Source organism: Diabrotica undecimpunctata, chromosome 2, assembly GCF_040954645.1.
Source record: "Diabrotica undecimpunctata isolate CICGRU chromosome 2, icDiaUnde3, whole genome shotgun sequence".
NCBI lineage: Eukaryota > Metazoa > Arthropoda > Insecta > Coleoptera > Chrysomelidae > Diabrotica > Diabrotica undecimpunctata.
The window spans coordinates 84111424-84131266 of record NC_092804.1 but is presented as its reverse complement, the minus strand read 5'-3'; the positions used below and the strand labels follow the sequence as shown (position 1 = coordinate 84131266).

At 32.2% G+C, this 19843-nt stretch overlaps 1 protein-coding gene across 5 annotated transcripts in view; it reads right to left on the bottom strand.

Annotated features, from left to right (window-relative positions):
- LOC140434712 (diacylglycerol kinase theta) overlaps positions 1–19843 on the bottom strand; it is a 495511-nt gene that overhangs the window by 136422 nt on the left and 339246 nt on the right. For 4 of the 5 annotated variants that reach the window (XM_072523170.1, XM_072523171.1, XM_072523172.1 and 1 more), the window contains one exon: positions 15186–15419. In XM_072523170.1, coding sequence (XP_072379271.1) covers positions 15186–15419 — 234 coding nt within the window. The remainder of the gene's footprint in view (positions 1–15185; positions 15420–19843) is intronic. The other variant, XM_072523173.1, reaches the window with a different exon arrangement.

Below are 19843 nucleotides of genomic sequence, written 5' to 3'. Positions count from 1 at the left end.
CCATTATTTTGACGACGTTTCGGTAAGGTCATACTTGCCACTGTCAAGGCAGGTAGTAACGCTTCTTGTTGGTGCATGAAATAAAGTTTACTAAAAGTTAATATTCAGGAGAAAATAGAAAGGAAAACGTGGTACTGGACGGCGAAGAACATCCTGGCTCAACATTCACCGGCAGTGGTATGAAGTCAGCATCACGGCACTATTCAGGTCCTTGGAGGGCAAGGCACTCAAGAAGAAGAAGATGAAAATCACATAGAAGAATTATATTCTCGAAAAAGTAGTTACTTCATTCCTCTTTTGATATATTAAATATTTACCTAGGTCCACAAGGAAACTAAGTTCCTGTAGCTGGCTGTATACCATGTACCACAATAAATTTGTTTAAAATCCTTTATAAAAGGGATATAATTAACCCAACCGGGCTACATCACAAAACGTTTTCGGAATCTATATTGCATCATTAGTTTGTATATGTGTGTAGTGTACATATTTTCAGCCATTAAATATTTGGTAAAAATCCGTTAAATGTTATTAATTTGAATTTAAGTTACATTATTGGATCTTATATGTTATAAATTTAAAGTTACAATTGGAATTGATAACATGGCAACGTAAGACTCTACAGGAGGTTGCTGGTCCTGAGACAAAGTGTCTACGAGGACTTGTTGATAGCAACTCTTCAGTTGTGTCTACCGACAAACAATTTTGTTCTTGACAAATTAATAACGTTAGCAATGTAAGTATTTTTTAAACATTACTGCATTTTTGACAGCCATTGTCAAACATTTTTGTCACAAATTCTAGAGTACATAAGTACATGGTACTTCTTTACCCCTGAGATTCATATTTTTATAGAGCTGTTTTCATAAATCCCATATAAAGTATATAATTGTATATTTATACATATATATATATATATATATATATATATATATATATATATATATATATATATATATATATATATATATATATATATATATATATGTATATATTAGATTATTATTATTAGATACGCTGACGATACAGCCATTCTTGCAGAAAATTTACAAGATCTCCAAACATTACTAAATCTAGTCAGTGAAGCAAGTTATCGGAGAGTCCTTAAAATCAACATTTCAAAGACAAAGTAGATGGCAGTTGGAAAGATCAATATAGATTATAGATTAAGGTCTGATTTCTCTTAATGAAGAGGAGATCAAAAGGGTAAATCATTTCAAATACCTTGGCAGTTGGTTAAATGTAAATTGTGACTCTGATGAAGAGATAATAACCAGGATCGAAATATCAGGTAAGGCTTTTATGACCTGGAAACCAGTTTTATGCAACAGAAACGTGTCGATGAATATTCGCAAGAAGGTCCTGAAATGTTATGTGTGGTCCATCCTATTGTATGGTTGCGAGACATGGACGTTAAAAACCACAATGCTAAACAAGTTAGAAGCATTCGAATTGTGGTGCTATAGACGAATCCTAAAGATATCGTGGGTTTCGCACACTTCCAATGAAGATGTTCTTCAAATGATCAATTCAGAACGTGTGCTCATAAACACCATAAAGAGGAGAAAAACAGAATACTTCGGTCATATAATTAGAGGACCTAAATACAATCTACTTCGCCTTATAATACGAGGAAAAGTGGAAGGAAAGAGATGGATTGGTCGAAAGAAACTTTCATGGCTGCGTAATATTAGACAATGGTGTGGTTCCACAGTAGAAAAATTATTTCGACAAAGAAAGGTTTCAGGAAATTGTAAAGATGACGGCCAACGTCTGAATACGGACACGGCACCCAAAGAAGAAGAAGATATATTTATATATATATATATATATATATATATATATATATATATATATATATATATATATTCAGGGATTCTACAGTATTCACTGCCTTCCTCGCTCAACCGTTTCCATCGTCTTCGTTCGTACTTCGTTCCTCCAGGATTTTCGGGTTAGTCCTCTTTTCCTCCTTCCTATGGGGCTCCATTCGGTTACTCTCTTTATCCATCTGTTGTCACTAGTTCTTTTTACATGTTTATACCACTTTAGTCTTTTTTGTTCTATGCATGTTAGTATGTTTGTTTCTATTGACGTTCTTTGCTTTATTTCGTCATTACTTCTCCTATCCATTCTTGTTACTCTGCAGCATCTTCGCAGGCATTCCATCTCTGTTGCTACTATCTTATTGCTGTTTTTCTTGTTTATGATCCAATTTTCAGCCCCATATGTCATAATACTTCGCACTAATGTTTTATAAATCTGTGTTTTTATCTTCATATTTAGGTGTCTATCCCACCATACTGAGTTAAATTGTCGGATTGCTGTTCTTGTTTGTCATAATCTTTGTGTAATTTCTTTCTCTGTTGTTGCCGTTTTCGTGATTATAAACCCTAAGTATTTGAATTTATCCTTTCCTTTGATTGTTACGTTGTCATCAATCTGTAGATCTTCTATGTCTTCTTCACTTGTAATCTTATTTATTACGTTTACATAAAATGAAATGTCCCATAGATTCGTATAACTCAGATGATACAGGAAAAAAATCTTAATAATAATCAAAAATATGTTAAATAAGGAGTAAACCGTAGCAAAACTGACGATTTCAATATTTTTGCTTCTTCTTAAATTAGACGATCTTAAAATGTAGAATGTACCGATGCCATAACTAAAATTATTTATTTTTACCTAACTAGACTAACTAAGAAACAATAATCAAGTTTTTAATCAGGTTAGTAAACATGAACCTATAAATAAATAAAATAACCAGTTTTATTATGTAAAAGAAACACCAGAAAAAGATGAATACAGTTTATGAGAATACGATAAGTTGCAGTCTACTAGAGAGCGCAGTATAATATATAAAGAAAAAGAATATTCTATTACACATGTTATTGGGAATAAACAATTATAAAATTATAGTTATTTATGCACCCAGCATGGTATTACCATTACGCCCGGAGAGTAACATAATCCAGTTAGAAGACCTCTGGCTCAAGGGATGGATGTTGCTCGATGGGCGTAACCATCTGCTAACACCAGTAGTACATTCAAGATTTTGTACAACAGATACAATGTTTTGGGCTTACTTCTGCTGTAATGAGTTCCTCTGAGCTTTTTTATGTACTCTTTAACACTATCCTTCTTCAGATAGTTCTTATTTTTGGTAGTGTCATCTTCTCTTTTTCTTCAACAACAGACTCAAGATGCACTTTTTTGGGTATTTTTTTTTATTCTAGTCTCTTCAACACCAATAAACCGTGAGAAACAGTGAGAAAAAACTTTAAACATACAGAAGATTTAGCACCAAAGACAGTTGGAAAAAAGTGTTGTATTTTTCTTTTTGTTTTAATTTACCGGCCTAGGTATTTTGATTTGTGTTATATGAATCAGACTGGCAATTATATTGTCTTTTTTTTTCTTGTCCGGAACTTTATAAAACTCTTCTTTGAAAGCTTTGATGTGATTAGGCCTTATTTTTACGCACTTGAAATGTTTATTGTTGTACTTACACGGTACGAAACTAGGGGTCTTTTAGGAGCTGCATACCTGGTAATTTGTTCACTTTTCCTGTTTCCTCCTGTAATTCTTCCTTTTCTAGTCCCTTCATTTCCTTCACCAATACTTACACTTCTATCCGCACTCAGGTTTAGCTGAGTGGCAGTTGCTGCGCTCCCATTGGTTGTTTGGAAATAAGCTGGTTTACATGGACCAGTACAGTGAAAATAAGTTGTTTTGCATGTAAAGGCAGTTTTTGACATGCTGTTACCATTGTAGATAATTTTTTTTGCGTTAATCAGATAGAATAAACGACTTTGGCTACAACAGAACAATGCATTGGCACATCTAACTCAACTTTGATTTTTATGTGACTTAATGGTTGATTATATTGTAATGTAGGTGGATTTATATTCAGTTATGGATTTATCGGAAAATATTTGAGAAAGTGCAATAAAGCCAACAGAAAATTTATTGCCGCTTCAATCCATTGAACGACAAAGAGTACAAAATATTTATTCAATGGAAATTGAAAAATAAAAGAGCTGACATAAATGAGACCATAATATTGGCTTACTTTCAGGAATTGGTATATTAATTTTTGTTCTTTTTTTATATTTAGTTCACGTTTCTGATTGAATTATTTTAGTCCAAATTCCGTCTGGACTGAATATTCTATTTTGAAATCCACATTAATTGTTAACGAAAATGCTAATATTTCCCATTTTTGACGTCTAATATTGATTTTAAAAATGAAATCTAAAGGATACATCCCGAAAAAATCAAAGGTTTTGGAAGCAAATCATAAATATGTACATTTGCTTTTTTTCTTATACAACAGGGCGTTATATGTCATAACACCCTATGATATAACAAGTATGTTTATGGTAACCGTATCCAAGGTAAAATAAACAAATAATATGCGAGTCAAAATAATAGTTATTCATGCACCAAGGGTGTTATTAAGATGATCAGACCCGGACAGCAATATAATCCAGCCACAGGGTCTGTGGTCGGAGGGATGGATGTTGCTCGATGGGCGTAATCATTCGATAACACCAGTGGTACATACAAGATTTTATCTTTGACTCTACATAATATAAAAACTAATATTGAGACGTTTTTACTTCTTTGAAGTAATCTATGACAGTTGTTGATATTTTGACGTTTGTTGATTATATTATGTAAATGTCAGTTGGATTTATATATGTCATATATTTATATTCGGTTATTAAAAAAATGAACTTTAAATATTTATAAAGATTGTTAAGGTTAAAGAATGTTAGTTCTATAATATTAACTATTTTCAAAAATGGTTTAAAATAAAAAAGCTTTGTTCTATAACATTTGCTTTTTTTTCTTATACAACTATACGTTATAGGCCGTAATGTCCGCTTATTATACCCTAGGATATATAAGTATGTTTATCGTAACCATATCCAAACTAAAATAAACAAATAATATGCAAGCGAATAATAAATTATTTTATGTCATACTAGTTCATTATTGTGTTTTCATTGCCTAGTTACCAACTATAAATAGTATTCTTTATGGCCCGCACAGACAAAAAGATAAACAATTTAGTAACTTCCTATAGTTTATTTTTATGAACGAGAGAGTAATTAGCATAATTTTAACTGGTAGCTCCGACCACTCCATGGGCGTGCTCAAGATTAATTGAAAAATTACTTTGAATAATTGTAAAAAATAAATGAATTATTTCAGTGTTATAAGTGTTATGTGTATGTAAACAAAAGTGACCTCTTTTATCACACACTATATTAGAACTGACTGAGAAAAAGAGTTTTTAAAACCATCTAAGGTATGTTAAATAGATGAATAAAAATATTAATATAAAACTTACAGCTACTTGTTATAAATCCAAATCAGATTCAGAAGATGAACTTTCAGAACCAAGATTTATAATAACTGGCTCGACCATTTTATCAGTAATATTGTCCAGCTTCCACATTTTTTCCTCTTCTTTAATAGTGTGATTTACTGCCTTTTCCCAGTTTTCAGGTTTTACATTATTTACGGCCTCCAAAAACAACTGTTTAACATCATGAATTTTAAAAGTGGTATTTTTTCTTGAAACTTCACTCTTTATCTGTGCCCATACCAGTTCAATCTGGTTTAATTCACAATGATATGGTGGGGATCTAAGTACTGTCATTCCACGATTTTTGGCAATTTCATCAATTTCGTATTTTTAAAATTTTTCTTTATGAAGGGCACACAACGAATAAAGTTCCTTTCTTATAGATCCGGGATGGTACGTAATATTTTTTGAACTCAGCCAATTCTGCAAGTCTTTTTTTAACCACTTGGTTGTGGGCAGTCCTTCTATAAGTCTGGAGTGATAACTTGCATTATCCATTACTATTACACAGTTCTTAGGAAGAAGATCTATCATTTGTTCGAACCATTCTTGAAAGACATCAGCGTTCATGTCTTCATGGTAGTCACCGGTACGAGTTGATTCAAAAGTTAATAAACCACCTTCAACAAAACCGTCTGAATTGCCAATGTGTACTATTATCAGCCTGCGTCCCTTTCCTGATGGTGGGTTTAAACCAGTAGATAAGTTATTTACAAAAGCGTGCCTTTGACTTGTAACAGTTTCATCCTGCCAAAATTTATTTGGTGTATGACCCTCGTTGATCCATGTTTCATCAAGATAAAATATTTTTCTTTTTTGGTTTCTCATTTCCTTTATGGTTCTTAGAAAATGTCTTCTCCATATGACAATATCGCTTCTTTCTAATAAAATAGACGTTCTGGGATTCTTTTTCCAGCGGAAGCCTATTTCTTTTAAAAGTTTCCATAACGTACTTCGACTCATTTCTGGGTAATCCTTATCATCTCGAACTGAGACAAGAACTTTATCCAATGTTGGAAATTCTTGTCTAAAGAAGAATTCATGCACTTTCCGTCGAAGTCCTTCTTTAAAATGATATTCTATTTGAAATTTTGGTTTCCCTGGAGCATTACGTGGCATTTGAAAACTACCACATTTCTCTTCTTTAATAACTCTGTAAATCGTAGATTTCCCAACACCAAGTGTACTGCTAACTAACTCAACGGTCTCATCAACACTTTCACATAAACGTTTGTCTGTAAATGATTTAAAACAATTAAATATTAATGTTTTTTCATTAACTGTTAGAGGACCAATTTTTCGGCGTTTACACGGCACTTCCAAATTTTCCATAACACTAGTATACACAATAAACTGCACCTTGCAACTGAAGTACCTACTTTTAGTGAACTGTTAAGAATTTTGAATACGCCACTTGGACCTTCCTACAAAATGGAAAAACCCACTATCACATTTTCTGTGGAATAAGTTTAGAAGGTAATTATCTAGTCAATTACTGTCGTAGATTCCTGGAATTAAAGAATTAAATGTTTGATTGTTGAAACCCTTACTTCGTGGAATGCACTCATTTCAGATGAAATAAAACGTTTGATTTTATCTAAAGAATTAAACTTTATTTTGCAAATAGGTAGGTACTTATTAAACTTTTATTGGTTATATATAACCAATAAAATAAACATCTTACATTTCTTGCAAATTCATTAGTACCTGTTAACCTCCATCACTCCGACACTGGCAACCTTATTTAGGGATTAGTAACCCTCACAACTATTGTATTCTATTCTGCTCCAACCTTTATACCTGGTGGTCATACTCAATTTAAAATTGTTTTCCTATATACTTCTGTAAACTGGTTGACAAATATCTGTTTGTCATTGAGTCACCCGTATCAACAGTTTAGGGATTTGCATACATAATTTATTGTTTTATTACTCTCTCATACATAAAAATACACTATAATAACATTTATTATTAAAAGTGCAAAATATGGAATTAAATTATTATAACTACATAACATTATTTAGTAGAATCAACACAAAAAAACTGACAATTATGGGAAGATCCTGTGATAGATATATTTGACATTTTTACTTTTTAGGTTTGACAGCCGCAGATGTTCATTTATGATCAATGATAATATATGACATCATTGCCCTAACAGCGGTATTGCTCATTCTAGTATGAAATTTTTTTTTATATTAAATTAAAGCTAATTAGCTTATTATTAGCTACTTAAAGTATTGTTAATATGATGATACTGTACGTAAATCTTTCAGCTGGACATAAGTAATATACATTGAGGTAATTTTGGCAACTGCGCTTCCTTAAGCCCACTGCTATCAAGGCCACGTTTTGGCAAATCATACAATTTCAGTAGCGTGGTTAAATCATTATTTTTTTAGAATTGAACTATTTTATTATGAATTAATTTTATCATTATGTCTCTGTTAGTGCCTTTGTCGTTCGGAGAATTTCATAATTACTCAATCTCACCTTAATATTATGGGAATATAGCTACGTAACTTCCTAAGATTAAAGCTTTAACTGCATGAATTTCTTAAATCCACACATATCATTGAAAAATGATTCATGTTATCTAAAAAAACTGTTATCGACATATACATTAACATACTTGTTATTCTATTACGTTTTTGTTGAATATTAGGAATGAAATGGTTTGGATAATATCTTAGTGGAAACTGCATAATAGGTAAATGATCAATCAATCGGAAAAAATGGTATCTAAAACATGCGAACAGTTTTTACAATCAGTATTTATCGTTGTTGTTAAAGTATAGGCTGTCAAATTTGTGTTGGATTGCTTTGTCTTAATAGTTTTCGTACTTATTTTGTTATTAGTTTTTTATTTTTATTTTGAAGTAAGACAAAATATTAGGTTAAAGTAACACGATTTCCCATATATTTCATCAATTTTTCGTAGAATAAAAATAGATAAAACCAGTGGTATAAGTTCCTGACATCCACGTCATAGACCCGTCTCACAAGACAAAAAACAAATTACCTGGATGGTATATGATCGACTAAAAAACACTACAGAAGCTGTTAGTCGCTGTTCTTTTTTAACAGTGGCAACAGTTTAACGTATTGTGCGTGAGAATAAACTAACAAATGGTTTTAAACCTCTAGCTGCAAATCAGCGCTGAAGAAAACCTGTTAAGTTGAATGAAGCCCAAAAAAATCTTTCGCAGAACTGTACATTCATTTTTCTTTAAAAATATGGCTCCAACTCTCAAATATACGTGAATTATTACAAAAAACATTACGAAATCTTAACTTTCGATATATAAACGACGCCGGCATTTTATGTTAACAGACGAGGAGGAAATTATGTCATGGCGACGTAATTATCTACGCTCAATTCGCAAATATCGTTCGAAAAAACGAAAAATTTATTAGATACAACAATACAACAATAACAAATGCACAGTAAGCCTTTGTTGAAGGTTTATTGATAAGATTGCGAGCGCGGTCAGGAAAGGGCCAGAATATTCTCCAGCGTGCAGATAGTAACTCTGTCATAGTATTCCTTAAGGCGTCTTATCACAGCCGCCTTGTTTAACGCATTCCAACGATAACTGATAGAAAATCCATTATGTAGAGCTGGCCATAAGAAAAATTTATTTCATTTACGGAGGATATAGTCAAAGCAGAACTTCTTCTTCTTCAGCCTTAAGTAATCCAACTTTGGCCATAGGCCTCCTCCAAACCAATCCAGTGTTTTCTATTTTGCGCCACTTGCTTCCAGTTGTGTCCTGCTTCAAAGTAGAACTAGTCACAATAATCAAGCAGCATAGTGGTAGATATCGTCAATATGCTGTTGATTTAATGGCTAGACTTCATGGTATTACTGTTTTGAGACTTCCACCTTACCATTGCGAGTTAAATCCAATTAAATTAATTTGGGCTCAAATGAAAGGATATGTTCCCGAGAGAACTTGACATTTAAAATTGGCGATGCTATTACAAACCAGTATAGATTGCATACATCCTACAAATTGAAAAAACGCTATTGGGCATGTATTGAAAATAGAATGTTTTGTCTAATGTTTAATATAAATATTTTTATTGTTGTAATATATTTTTTATTTAAGAGGGTTAAGAATGGATTTACTTTATTTGTGCTAAATATGCTAGGTATGATAAGGATAATTTTAAAACACAGAATAAAAATTAATTTTTCTTGTAGGATTATCTATTCAATTATTTATTAATCCTTTAAAATTACATAAAAGGCTTATTTATGACTAGAATAAAATCGTAGGTCAGATAGCCAAGCAGCCCAGACTTCACTGTGAATGATCTAGTGAATTGATTGTTCAAATCTTGATCAGAAAACAAAAAGGGTTACGTAATAGTATAAAGACTAAATAGTCTGCTACTTGGCCTAGATTACGCTGGTGTATTGGATATACCTATGGATAAACAGTACGACAAAAGATAGGGGTTTGCGCGGCTTAGTGTTACTCACTCCACATCACATACAAATGTTTACGCTTAAAAAACCAAAATACAAATAGTTATAAATAAAAACGTTTTTATTAACTATCGTTTGGCAAATAATTATTATCTAAACAAATTATTAAAAAAAACGTTGTCTACTTATTTTCATTTTATAAAGTAAATGTCTTATTCAAATTTTAATAAAAGACTTCTAAAATGCATTTATGAAACGCCACTGATAAAGAATAAATAATTTCGAATAATTTCGAATAATTTCGCATAAATTGTGCTGACCAAATATTAATTTGCTAAAACGTATCGTGAATTCGTCTGTGGTTAAAGCTGGGTCACTGAAAAAGACCGCAAATTACCTATTAAAATGTAGGGAGAGCTATCAAAATGTAAACTGATATTATTTTGATTTTCTTCTTAGTAAACGGCATATTTGATTTACACCGCGTACAATTCGAATATCGTATTACATTCATTGGTCACATTTTTTAATTTGTTGTCAGAATAATTGCAGGCTATCGCTTACTGTCGTGGGATATTAGTATAGACTCAAGGAAGCGCAGTTGCCACACTTACCTTAATGTATATTACCTCTGTCCAGCTGAAGGATTTACGTACTGTATAAGTTTGTATGAGAAAAAATTGCCACAAATAAGGTTGATAGCTGTTACAAACGGGAGGTATCAAAGATAAAGTAAAAGAGAACTAGCAACGCCACTGTTTGACATGACTAGTGTCAGTTGTTGATAAATACATATAATAATATACATATTATCACTTGTCAATTGTCATTGTCGTTGCGTGTTAACTTTATTTTACTTTATATTTAATATCTCGCGTTTTTAACAGCTGGAAACTCTAATTTGCGACCATTTTTTCTCAGGCAACCTTATACTACCATATTAAAAAATATAGCTTTAATTTTATAGGAAAATCACGCCTATACGTCATGAGCAGCGTATTTTATTTCAAAAATAAATGAACGAAATAATTTTTTTTTTAAAACTTAATTATCTACCATTAATTGAATTAAAAATATTTGCTGCCACTTTTTGACTGACAACCTGTTTTCAATATATTCTTCTATTCTTAAACATAAAAAGATAAGTTTTTGTTAACTACGTTATGAACGTAGTGATCTTGCAGTGGGATCTTAGACTATTAGATAGACACTTAAGTAAGACCATAGAAATATAATACCATTTAGACCATAGACATATAACACAAGATAGACTGATTGTTGAAATATTAACCCGTTCCTCCAGTCCGACAGAGAAAACTGACGCAAAGCAGTCCCTGCGTCTCTTTCTAATTTGTTAGGATTACCGACCACATGACTTAAATGACTAATGAGAGTCACGTGGTCAATAAACCCGACCCATTAGACAGACATGCAGTGACTACTTTGCGTCAGTTTACTCTGTCGCACTGGGGGAACACGACTCTATTGCAGCAGTCAGTCTATTTTGTATTATAAATGTCTATGAGTTAGAAAGACCTAACCTTTAAAATATTTAAGTTTTCATCACAAAATAGTGTCATCCTTTTTTCCTGTAGTTTTTTGTAGACAAACATGTTGTGTTAGATTAGTAATATAAATGACAATAAAGTGCATGTGAACTCATAATAAGGATAAAAATACCAAAGAAAGTCTAGTTATTGAAAAAAAAAAAGATAAACGACAATAAAAAAAAGTGCCTCAATTAGCAAATCAATTTTTTTAATCAATTATTATTAGATGTACAAAAACAAACAACGAAGTGATGTCGTTATGAAGTATCTTAGAATGATACACGCTCTCAATAATTTAAACACAATACTTAATATTTTATACATTTTCCAAAGCCTTTATTTCTTTAAAAACAGTTATTTATAATATATTATATCATATTAGACGTCAAAAAACAACTGAAACAAGAAATTAATGCAAACCTAGAATCCATACTGGAATCAATTGATGGTGATGTAGAACAACAGTGGCAATTCTTTAAAAATGCAATTATCGAACCAAGTCGCAGAGAACGCACAACAACCAGATGCAAGAAAGGAGATTGGATGATAGAAGAAATCTTGGAAATGATGGAGGACAGAAGAAGGCAAAATAATATCAACATAACTCAGTATCAACAGCTGCATAATCGAATAAGAAGGAAAATAAGAGAAGCTAAAGAGACTTATTTCGCTGGAAAATGCCAAGAAATAGAAGACTTACAACAAAACAAATATGATAACTTCAATCTCCATAAGAAAGTTAAAGAATTATCTGGGGTAGCAAAACAAAAAACCTCAAGCATACTATTGGACAAACAAGGAAACATTTTAGTGGAGACAGAACAAAAATTAGGATGATGGAAAGAATATATAGAGGAATTATTCCATGACCAGAGACAGGAAAATATATATGAAAATAATCAGAGTAAAGATGAGGGACCTGAAATAACAAAGTCAGAAGTTATGCACGCAGTTACGTCCATGAAAAATAATAAAGCTGCTAGTCTAGATGAAATACCAAGTGAATTGCTCAAACCTGTCAATGAAAAAAACATAGATCTTTTAGTCCAACTACTGAACACAATCTATTCCACAGGAATCATTCCACGTGAAGTGCTGACATCAACATTTATTTGTCTACCAAAGAAAGTAAATGCCAAAGAATGTAGTGATTATCGAATGATCAGTCTAATGTCACATACCTTAAAAACCCTGCTAAAAATCATCCATAATAGAATACACGCTAAGCTGGAGATGGATATTAGTGATTCCCAATTTGGATTTCGGAATGGAGTGGGCACAAAAGAGGCACTATTTTCTTTTAACGTGCTGACCCAAAGATGTTTGGATGTTAATCGAGATCTTTATGTGTGCTTTATAGACTACAACAAGGCATTCGATAAGGTAACACATGACCGACTTATAGAAGTTCTCAAAAACAAGAATCTGGATGTGAGGAATGTAACATTGATATCAAATTTATACTACAGCCAACGATCAAATGTGAAAATTGGAAGAGAAGTATCAGAAGAAGTGGAGATAAGGAGAGGGGTCAGACAAGGTTGCATACTGTCGCCGTTATTGTTTAATGCTTATCCTGAAATCATACAAGAAGCTTAGGTAAACGAGACAGTCGGCATAAAAGTGAACGGAAGTTTAATTAACCACAACAGGTATGCCGACGATACAGTCATAATAGTCGACAACTTGGAAGACTTAGAAAGAATAATGAACAAAATATTAAGATATAGTGGAGAATACGGACTCTCTCTTAACATCAAAAAAACCAAATTCATGAAAATTAGCAAGACCAACAATACAAACGAAATATTAACGGTAGGCGGCTAGTAGATTGAGAGAGTAAAAAGATATACTTACTTGGGAACGATAATCACAGAAAATAACGATTATACTGCAGAAATAAGAGTCAGAATTGAAAAAGCACGTGCCAACTTCGTGAAAATGAAAAAGATTTTATGCAGCAAAGATCTGACATTGGCCCTCAGAATAAGGCTAATTAAATGCTATGTACACAGTGTACTTCACTATGGAGCTGAATCACGGACAATAAACCGAAATACAATAAATCGACTTAACGCGTTTGAAATGTGGACATTTAGAAGATTGTTAAGGAGTCCATGGGTAGATAGAGTCACAAATACAGAAGTGTTAGGGAGAATAGGCAGAGAGGGGGAAATGGAAAATACAATAAAAGAAAGGAAATTGCAATATCTCGGACATGCGATGAGAGGCGAAAGATACAACATCTTGAGACTCATAATTCAAGGAAAAGTAGAGGGTAGGAGAAGCGTAGGAAGAAGACGCGTTTTCTGGTTGAAGAACCTGAGAGAATGGTTTGGTTGCAGCTCAAGGCAATTGTTCAGAGCAGCTGCCTCGAAGGTTAGAATAGCCATGATGATTGCCAACCTTCGTCGTAGAGATGACACTTGAAGAAGAAGAAGATATAATATTGATGAAAACTGTACGAAAACCATGGTGGCTAATGAAAATGCCAATTCGTTGTTCTTAGTATCATGGGTTACATAATGGAGCATTTACGGTCAGTTAGAAGTGAAAAATTCCAGCCTACCAGTATTTACGACACAGGAAGGAATAAAGTATTTCGTTCACAGAAATCATTCTTATTTTCTCTTGCTCCAATGAAAATGGAAACGGCAAAGAAAGTAAACCAAACCACTCAAAAATTTTTATGTCGGCGGTATGAAAGGACGAATTGTAAAAAAAAATAAAAGTTATAGGAGAAGAGTAGAAAATGTTGATAAAAATTGTTGAAATATCAACACATTTTGTTGCTAATTTAGTTTCCTTTCGTAATTAGTCAAAATTTCGCTGACAAATACCGCTATCGAGCGTTATAGACCTCTTTATTGAAACAATGAACAATACACAACAAACGCTGTTGTGCTGAAATTGCATATTAGACGGTTGTGATGTTACGTCGCAAAAGTTATGATTAAAAGACAGACCTTCTTAGTAAAAGTTTACCTATTAATTAGAAAGAGATATACATTGATTAATCATTCACTCTACGATCGCCGTTCAGACAACACACTTAACTATACATAAAGAATAATTTGTCTCTATTTTTATTTTCTCGTGCATTTACGCAATATAATTTGTAACAAAGTGAATTATAGTGAATCGTTTGTTTGAATAAGTCAAAATAAGAATTTATTATTTCGCATTTTACCTTGGTGCTTATTAATTTAATCGCCGTTTTTCACAATCGAAGAAAAACTGTTTTAACCCATCTATGTGAGTAAGATTTGAATTAAGGATCTGCATAAGACTAAAAACAGGATTTGAAGAGGGAGGAATCCACAGAAAGACATAAATATAAACGCTCAAAACCTTCCATTCACTACAATGAGTCCGTATAAATGTACAAAAAAATTTGAAATGTCTTATACCTACACATAATTCGCGCTTCTAACATATTGATGAGAAATTGTAGTAAATCTATTAATCTTATTTTCTCATGTTTTTCTTCGTATTAAAATATTTTTTAAACTTTTTACGTCGAAACGAACGTATAACCAACTACAGTGTTTCAATTCTATTAGTTAAACGAACTAAACTCAATATATTTAATTTCCGAGTAGGTACTAAGTTTATTAAATGTTAGAAGAAAAAAAGTTATTATACAATTGTTCTTAAGAACTATATACATTCCCCACAGGTTTAGAGCATATTATTTTTCTATTTTACTGTGATAACCTTAATAAAATCACGATAATTTAAAACAAAAATAAACATATTTAACTCTATATTGTTAGTATCATTACAGCAAAACAACATCTAGTTACACATTAAGATTGACCTGATTTTCTAATTTGCTCATTGGTCACTTTGATTTTCGACAGTTTTTTCCTCCTCTTACCAGTGGAATTGCACTGTTTGACGTTGTCATCAGGTTTATCTTCGGGATGAAAAACAACAGTCCATCTATCTAAACGGATCTCTTCAGCATCGATGACGTCTCTAAGTAGGTTAAGCGGATCTTCTCCACCAGTGTAACCTGGACCCCATCTCAAAACGCGAGCCAGATCATTACCTAATAGACATTTGGCATTAAAAGTATATCGTAAGTTAACTCATATTAAAAAAATACAATTTGATATTATAATTTGCCAAAAATATGGGTAAATATATTAGAAAAGAATTGTTAAGTCTTTATGCTTTACACAACATATTTTTATTGCGTTACAGTAACAATATGTTATTAATATATTTAATTACACAACACAATATAAAAAACACGAAATACATATATCAATGTGTGTGAACCACATAAAAAGAAGTACTTGACGACCAAATATTATACAGATTAACGACGAGAAATATAGTCTGTTCCAACTCGTTTCATAACGTTTAGGGCATTATTATGTTCAGTAAATCTAAATTATATTCATCATCGTGCTGCTCCACCTTGAGTGATGATGGGCAGTTGGATGTTTAAAAAGAACTGTCACCGACCGACGTCGACCCAGACGGTCGACTGGGGGCAGCACGCTGCATTTATTACGGACCCTTATTCTTCAATATTCTTGGGATTAAAATGGACCACACTAGTAAAAATAATAACGAGGGCTGTAAAAAGAATCCAACAATTAACAAAAACTTCTTCCAAAAATGATTCCCAGAAGATTACGAAAGAGTTACCAACAATATCGAGACAAAAACCAACTTCAAAGGAAAATTTGAGTACTCTTACAGGAAACACTAAGGCAGTTAATATATATCAGAAATGCTTACAAGGAGGTTAAAAAAGAAACATTTTTTTTTTAAATACGATTTTCGAAGTGAAAACCGAACGATAGAATAAACGTATTTTTAACTTAAATTATGGTTAATTTCAACTTAAGATAGTAAATAATATTAACATGCCACAAGAAAATAGTTTTTAAATAATGTTAATATAGAAAGCCCATCCAGATTGCTACTTTCCCATTCTTTGAAAAATAGTAAACACAATCATGCTTTCCAGCAGAGAAACCACCCGATCAATGTTGAATCTTACAGACTTCGACCTTATATTAAGCTAACCCACCCTTCCAAAACAATAGAAACATTCGGTTAAAAATTTCCAATTATTTATTTGACCAATTAATCCTAGAAGCAGAAGATTCCATCTTGACTTCTATTCTTTACATAGTTAACATAAGCCATTTCCATATTTATTAACACCCATCTTGTAAAATATTTCTCTTTGCTGCTGCTATGGCCCTCGTATTCATTGTATTTATTGTGGGTAGAAGCACAACTGTATTCGATCATACACAGCGCCAAATCAAAAGAATTAAAGAATGATACTAGAAATTGAGAATCAATAACGCAAAAACGCAGACATTAATTTTCAGAACCAAACGCTAGGATCCGAGACAATCTTCACTTAAAGCTCCATGGAAAGTTTTGCATGGGAAGTTCGCTCCATGACCGAACTTTTAATAAACGGTTACCAATATAGAAATCCAATTTCCAATTTGTTGTTCTAATGTACAGTGAACCAAAAGAAAATGTGATAAATTCTTGAGTGGATAAAGGTTCTGTTGAAAATTTGTTCAATTTTAAGTAAGTGTTAGTTTTCGTCATAATATATGCTTAAGTGTTAAAAAATTAGATTTTCCTTTTACTAAAACATTTAAACAAAATGATTTTTTACTTTCTAAATTTTCCATTTTTAAATATCCTATTTTTAAATATCCTATTTTCTATTAGTCACTCAGTTTGTTCGTAGAATCCGTAGTATGATTTTAAATATGTTGCTGTAAGGCAACTAAAAATATTCTTTTTAAATTCACCAAGGACCTAAACATTGTTTTTAATCTTTAATGAAGTGTTAATGACAGGACGAGCGCTCGGGCTGTGGTGATATAAGAGAGATAAATATGTTCTATGGCACAAATTTTTGTTTTGCCAGTTTGAATTCTCATTGTACAGTTCATTAGGTTCATTTGTATTTAGGTTTTTTTAGATCTTTATGAAAAAAATGATCAGTTATAAGTTTTTTCTTAAGTTGTTTGTTTTCGAGTTATAAATAATTAAATACTGAAAAAAAACACACACATAAAACTAATTCAAATTCAAGCCTTCTTCTATCAGCTTCTGATGAAAATGATGGGCTTATTTTTGTGCGTGGCAGGGCGGGCGCTCATTTGTACAATGAGAATTCAAACCAGCAAAAATTTGTGCCATAGATCTTGTTTCTCTCTCTTATGCACGCCGCAGCCCGAGCACCCGTCCTGTCATAAGCGCTTCATTAACGAATAAAAAACAATGTTTTAAAATAAAATAAGCCCAAAATACTAATCGGGAAATGATAGAACAAGGATTGAACGTAAACGTACGTCCTTGATAAATTCAATAATAATATCTTTTAGTTGTGTTTTTGGGCCTTGAAAATCGTAATTTTGCGTTTTTTCTCGAAACTCGAAAATGATTAGGTTTACAGAAAAATTACAATTGACGTATTTGTTCAGAATGGTCCAAAAAATTTAAAAAAAAATTGTACGAGCCGAAAAAATTTATTGTAACACTTTGTTTAAAAAGAATTAATTGTAAAAATTTGACCAACTTTTCGCCTGAGCGACCTTTTGAACCTTATTTTAGGGTGACTATCTTACGAAAGTGAATAATATGCAAAACAATTTCATGGAAATCTTTTTTCGAACAAACCCGAGCGAGCATTTCGCCTTGTCTATAAAATACGTCCAAACTCACTAGTATATTGTTACGATAAATATGAGTCATATTCAAACCTGTAAACATTTTTTTATTCTCACTTTTGTTCTAGTATTTTCTCCGACCCGCTAGAAACCGGTCTGGCGTTCCCTTTCATTTCAGACAATTCAAGGGTCAACATCCGCCTGCTTCGAAGGAATTCCAGAACTAACGGCTGTTTGATATAAATAGCGGAATTTTCATTATGTGAGGCAGTCTGAAAATATAATCGAGTCGAGTTTCTAATTGTAACGCGGAAATAAATATTGTAAATAAATAATATAAATTAAAGTAGTTGTGATAAGTGTAAGAATATTGTATATATAAATTAAATAAAGACTTTAATAAACTAAGTATTAGAATATTTTTATAATAAATAAAGTTAATAAATTAGACTAATAAACTCAGTTCAAAATTTTAGCGTCGTCATTAGATACTTTATAACATCGTACGAAGGAGAGTCAATTGCAATGACAACCAATTTTAAAGAAGTATTTTCCTTGTTAATTTTGCGAAAGACATATAAGTCTACAGCCGTTGTGGTAATGCTTTTGTCTTTCATGCATTTTTCTGTTCGTTGTTCAATAGAACTAACCTGGACAAGTTGATTAGTTTTCTCAGAATAGTTTCAGTGCTGTCGTTTTTATAGTCTTTAATATTTAACTATTTTTATTAGTCTAATTTATTAACTTTATTTAATATATGTAAAATGTTCTAACAATTAGTTTATTAAAGTTATTTACTTTATATAAAGTATTACAATAATTTATTTACACTATTTACACGATTCTAATTTATATACTATATTTCCGCGTTACAATTCGGACTCGATACAACTATTCAGACTAATTTGTTTTCAAATAAAAATGTCCTCTATATATATTAAATAGCCGTTATACCAGAGTTCCCTCCAAGCGGATGGTGACCTTTCTTGAACTTTCTCGAACGACATGGAATCAGACAGGTTTTGATCGGAGCGGGACCCGTGGATATTTACCTATTACAAAATCCCTGTTCACTAAATATATACAAATCCATCTGCAAAATCGATACATGGAACGTTAGAAGTATGTATGAACCTGGAAGAACCTGGAAACTGAGGAATATACAGCAAGAGATGTTGCGACTGGAGATTGATATATTAGGAATAAGCGCTACAAGATGGATCAGCTCTGGCGAACTCAATACAGACAATGGACGAATTTATTACTCTGGAAGCAGCGACACTCAACACAGATATGGAGTTGCTATGATCTTCAGTGAAAAAGTAGCGAGATCAGTAACAGGCTTCGTTTCGATGTCCGAAAGAATTATAATGCTGCAGATATTGACAACCCATGGAAAAATGAACTTAATTCAGATTTATGCGCCAACTGCTGACAAATATGAAGAAGAAATAGAAAACTTTTATAGCGAATTTCAAAAAACATTACATCTCACAGAATCTAGAGATATAACAGTGATCATGGGTGATTTCAATGTAAAAATTGTCGAAGGAATATGCTACCCTAATGTAGGACCATATAGGCTTGGTGAACTAAACGACAGAGGAGATCGCCTAATAGAATTTTGCCAGGAGCATAATGTTATAACCGCAAATACATTTTTTAAATTACCCAAGCGAGGCCTTTATACATGGAAATCGCCAGCTGGCAAAGACAACAAAATCGTCAGAAATCAAATTGACTACATCCTAATAAAACACAGACATCGAAACTCAATTCAGGAAGTAAAGGCATATCCAGGAGCAGACGTATC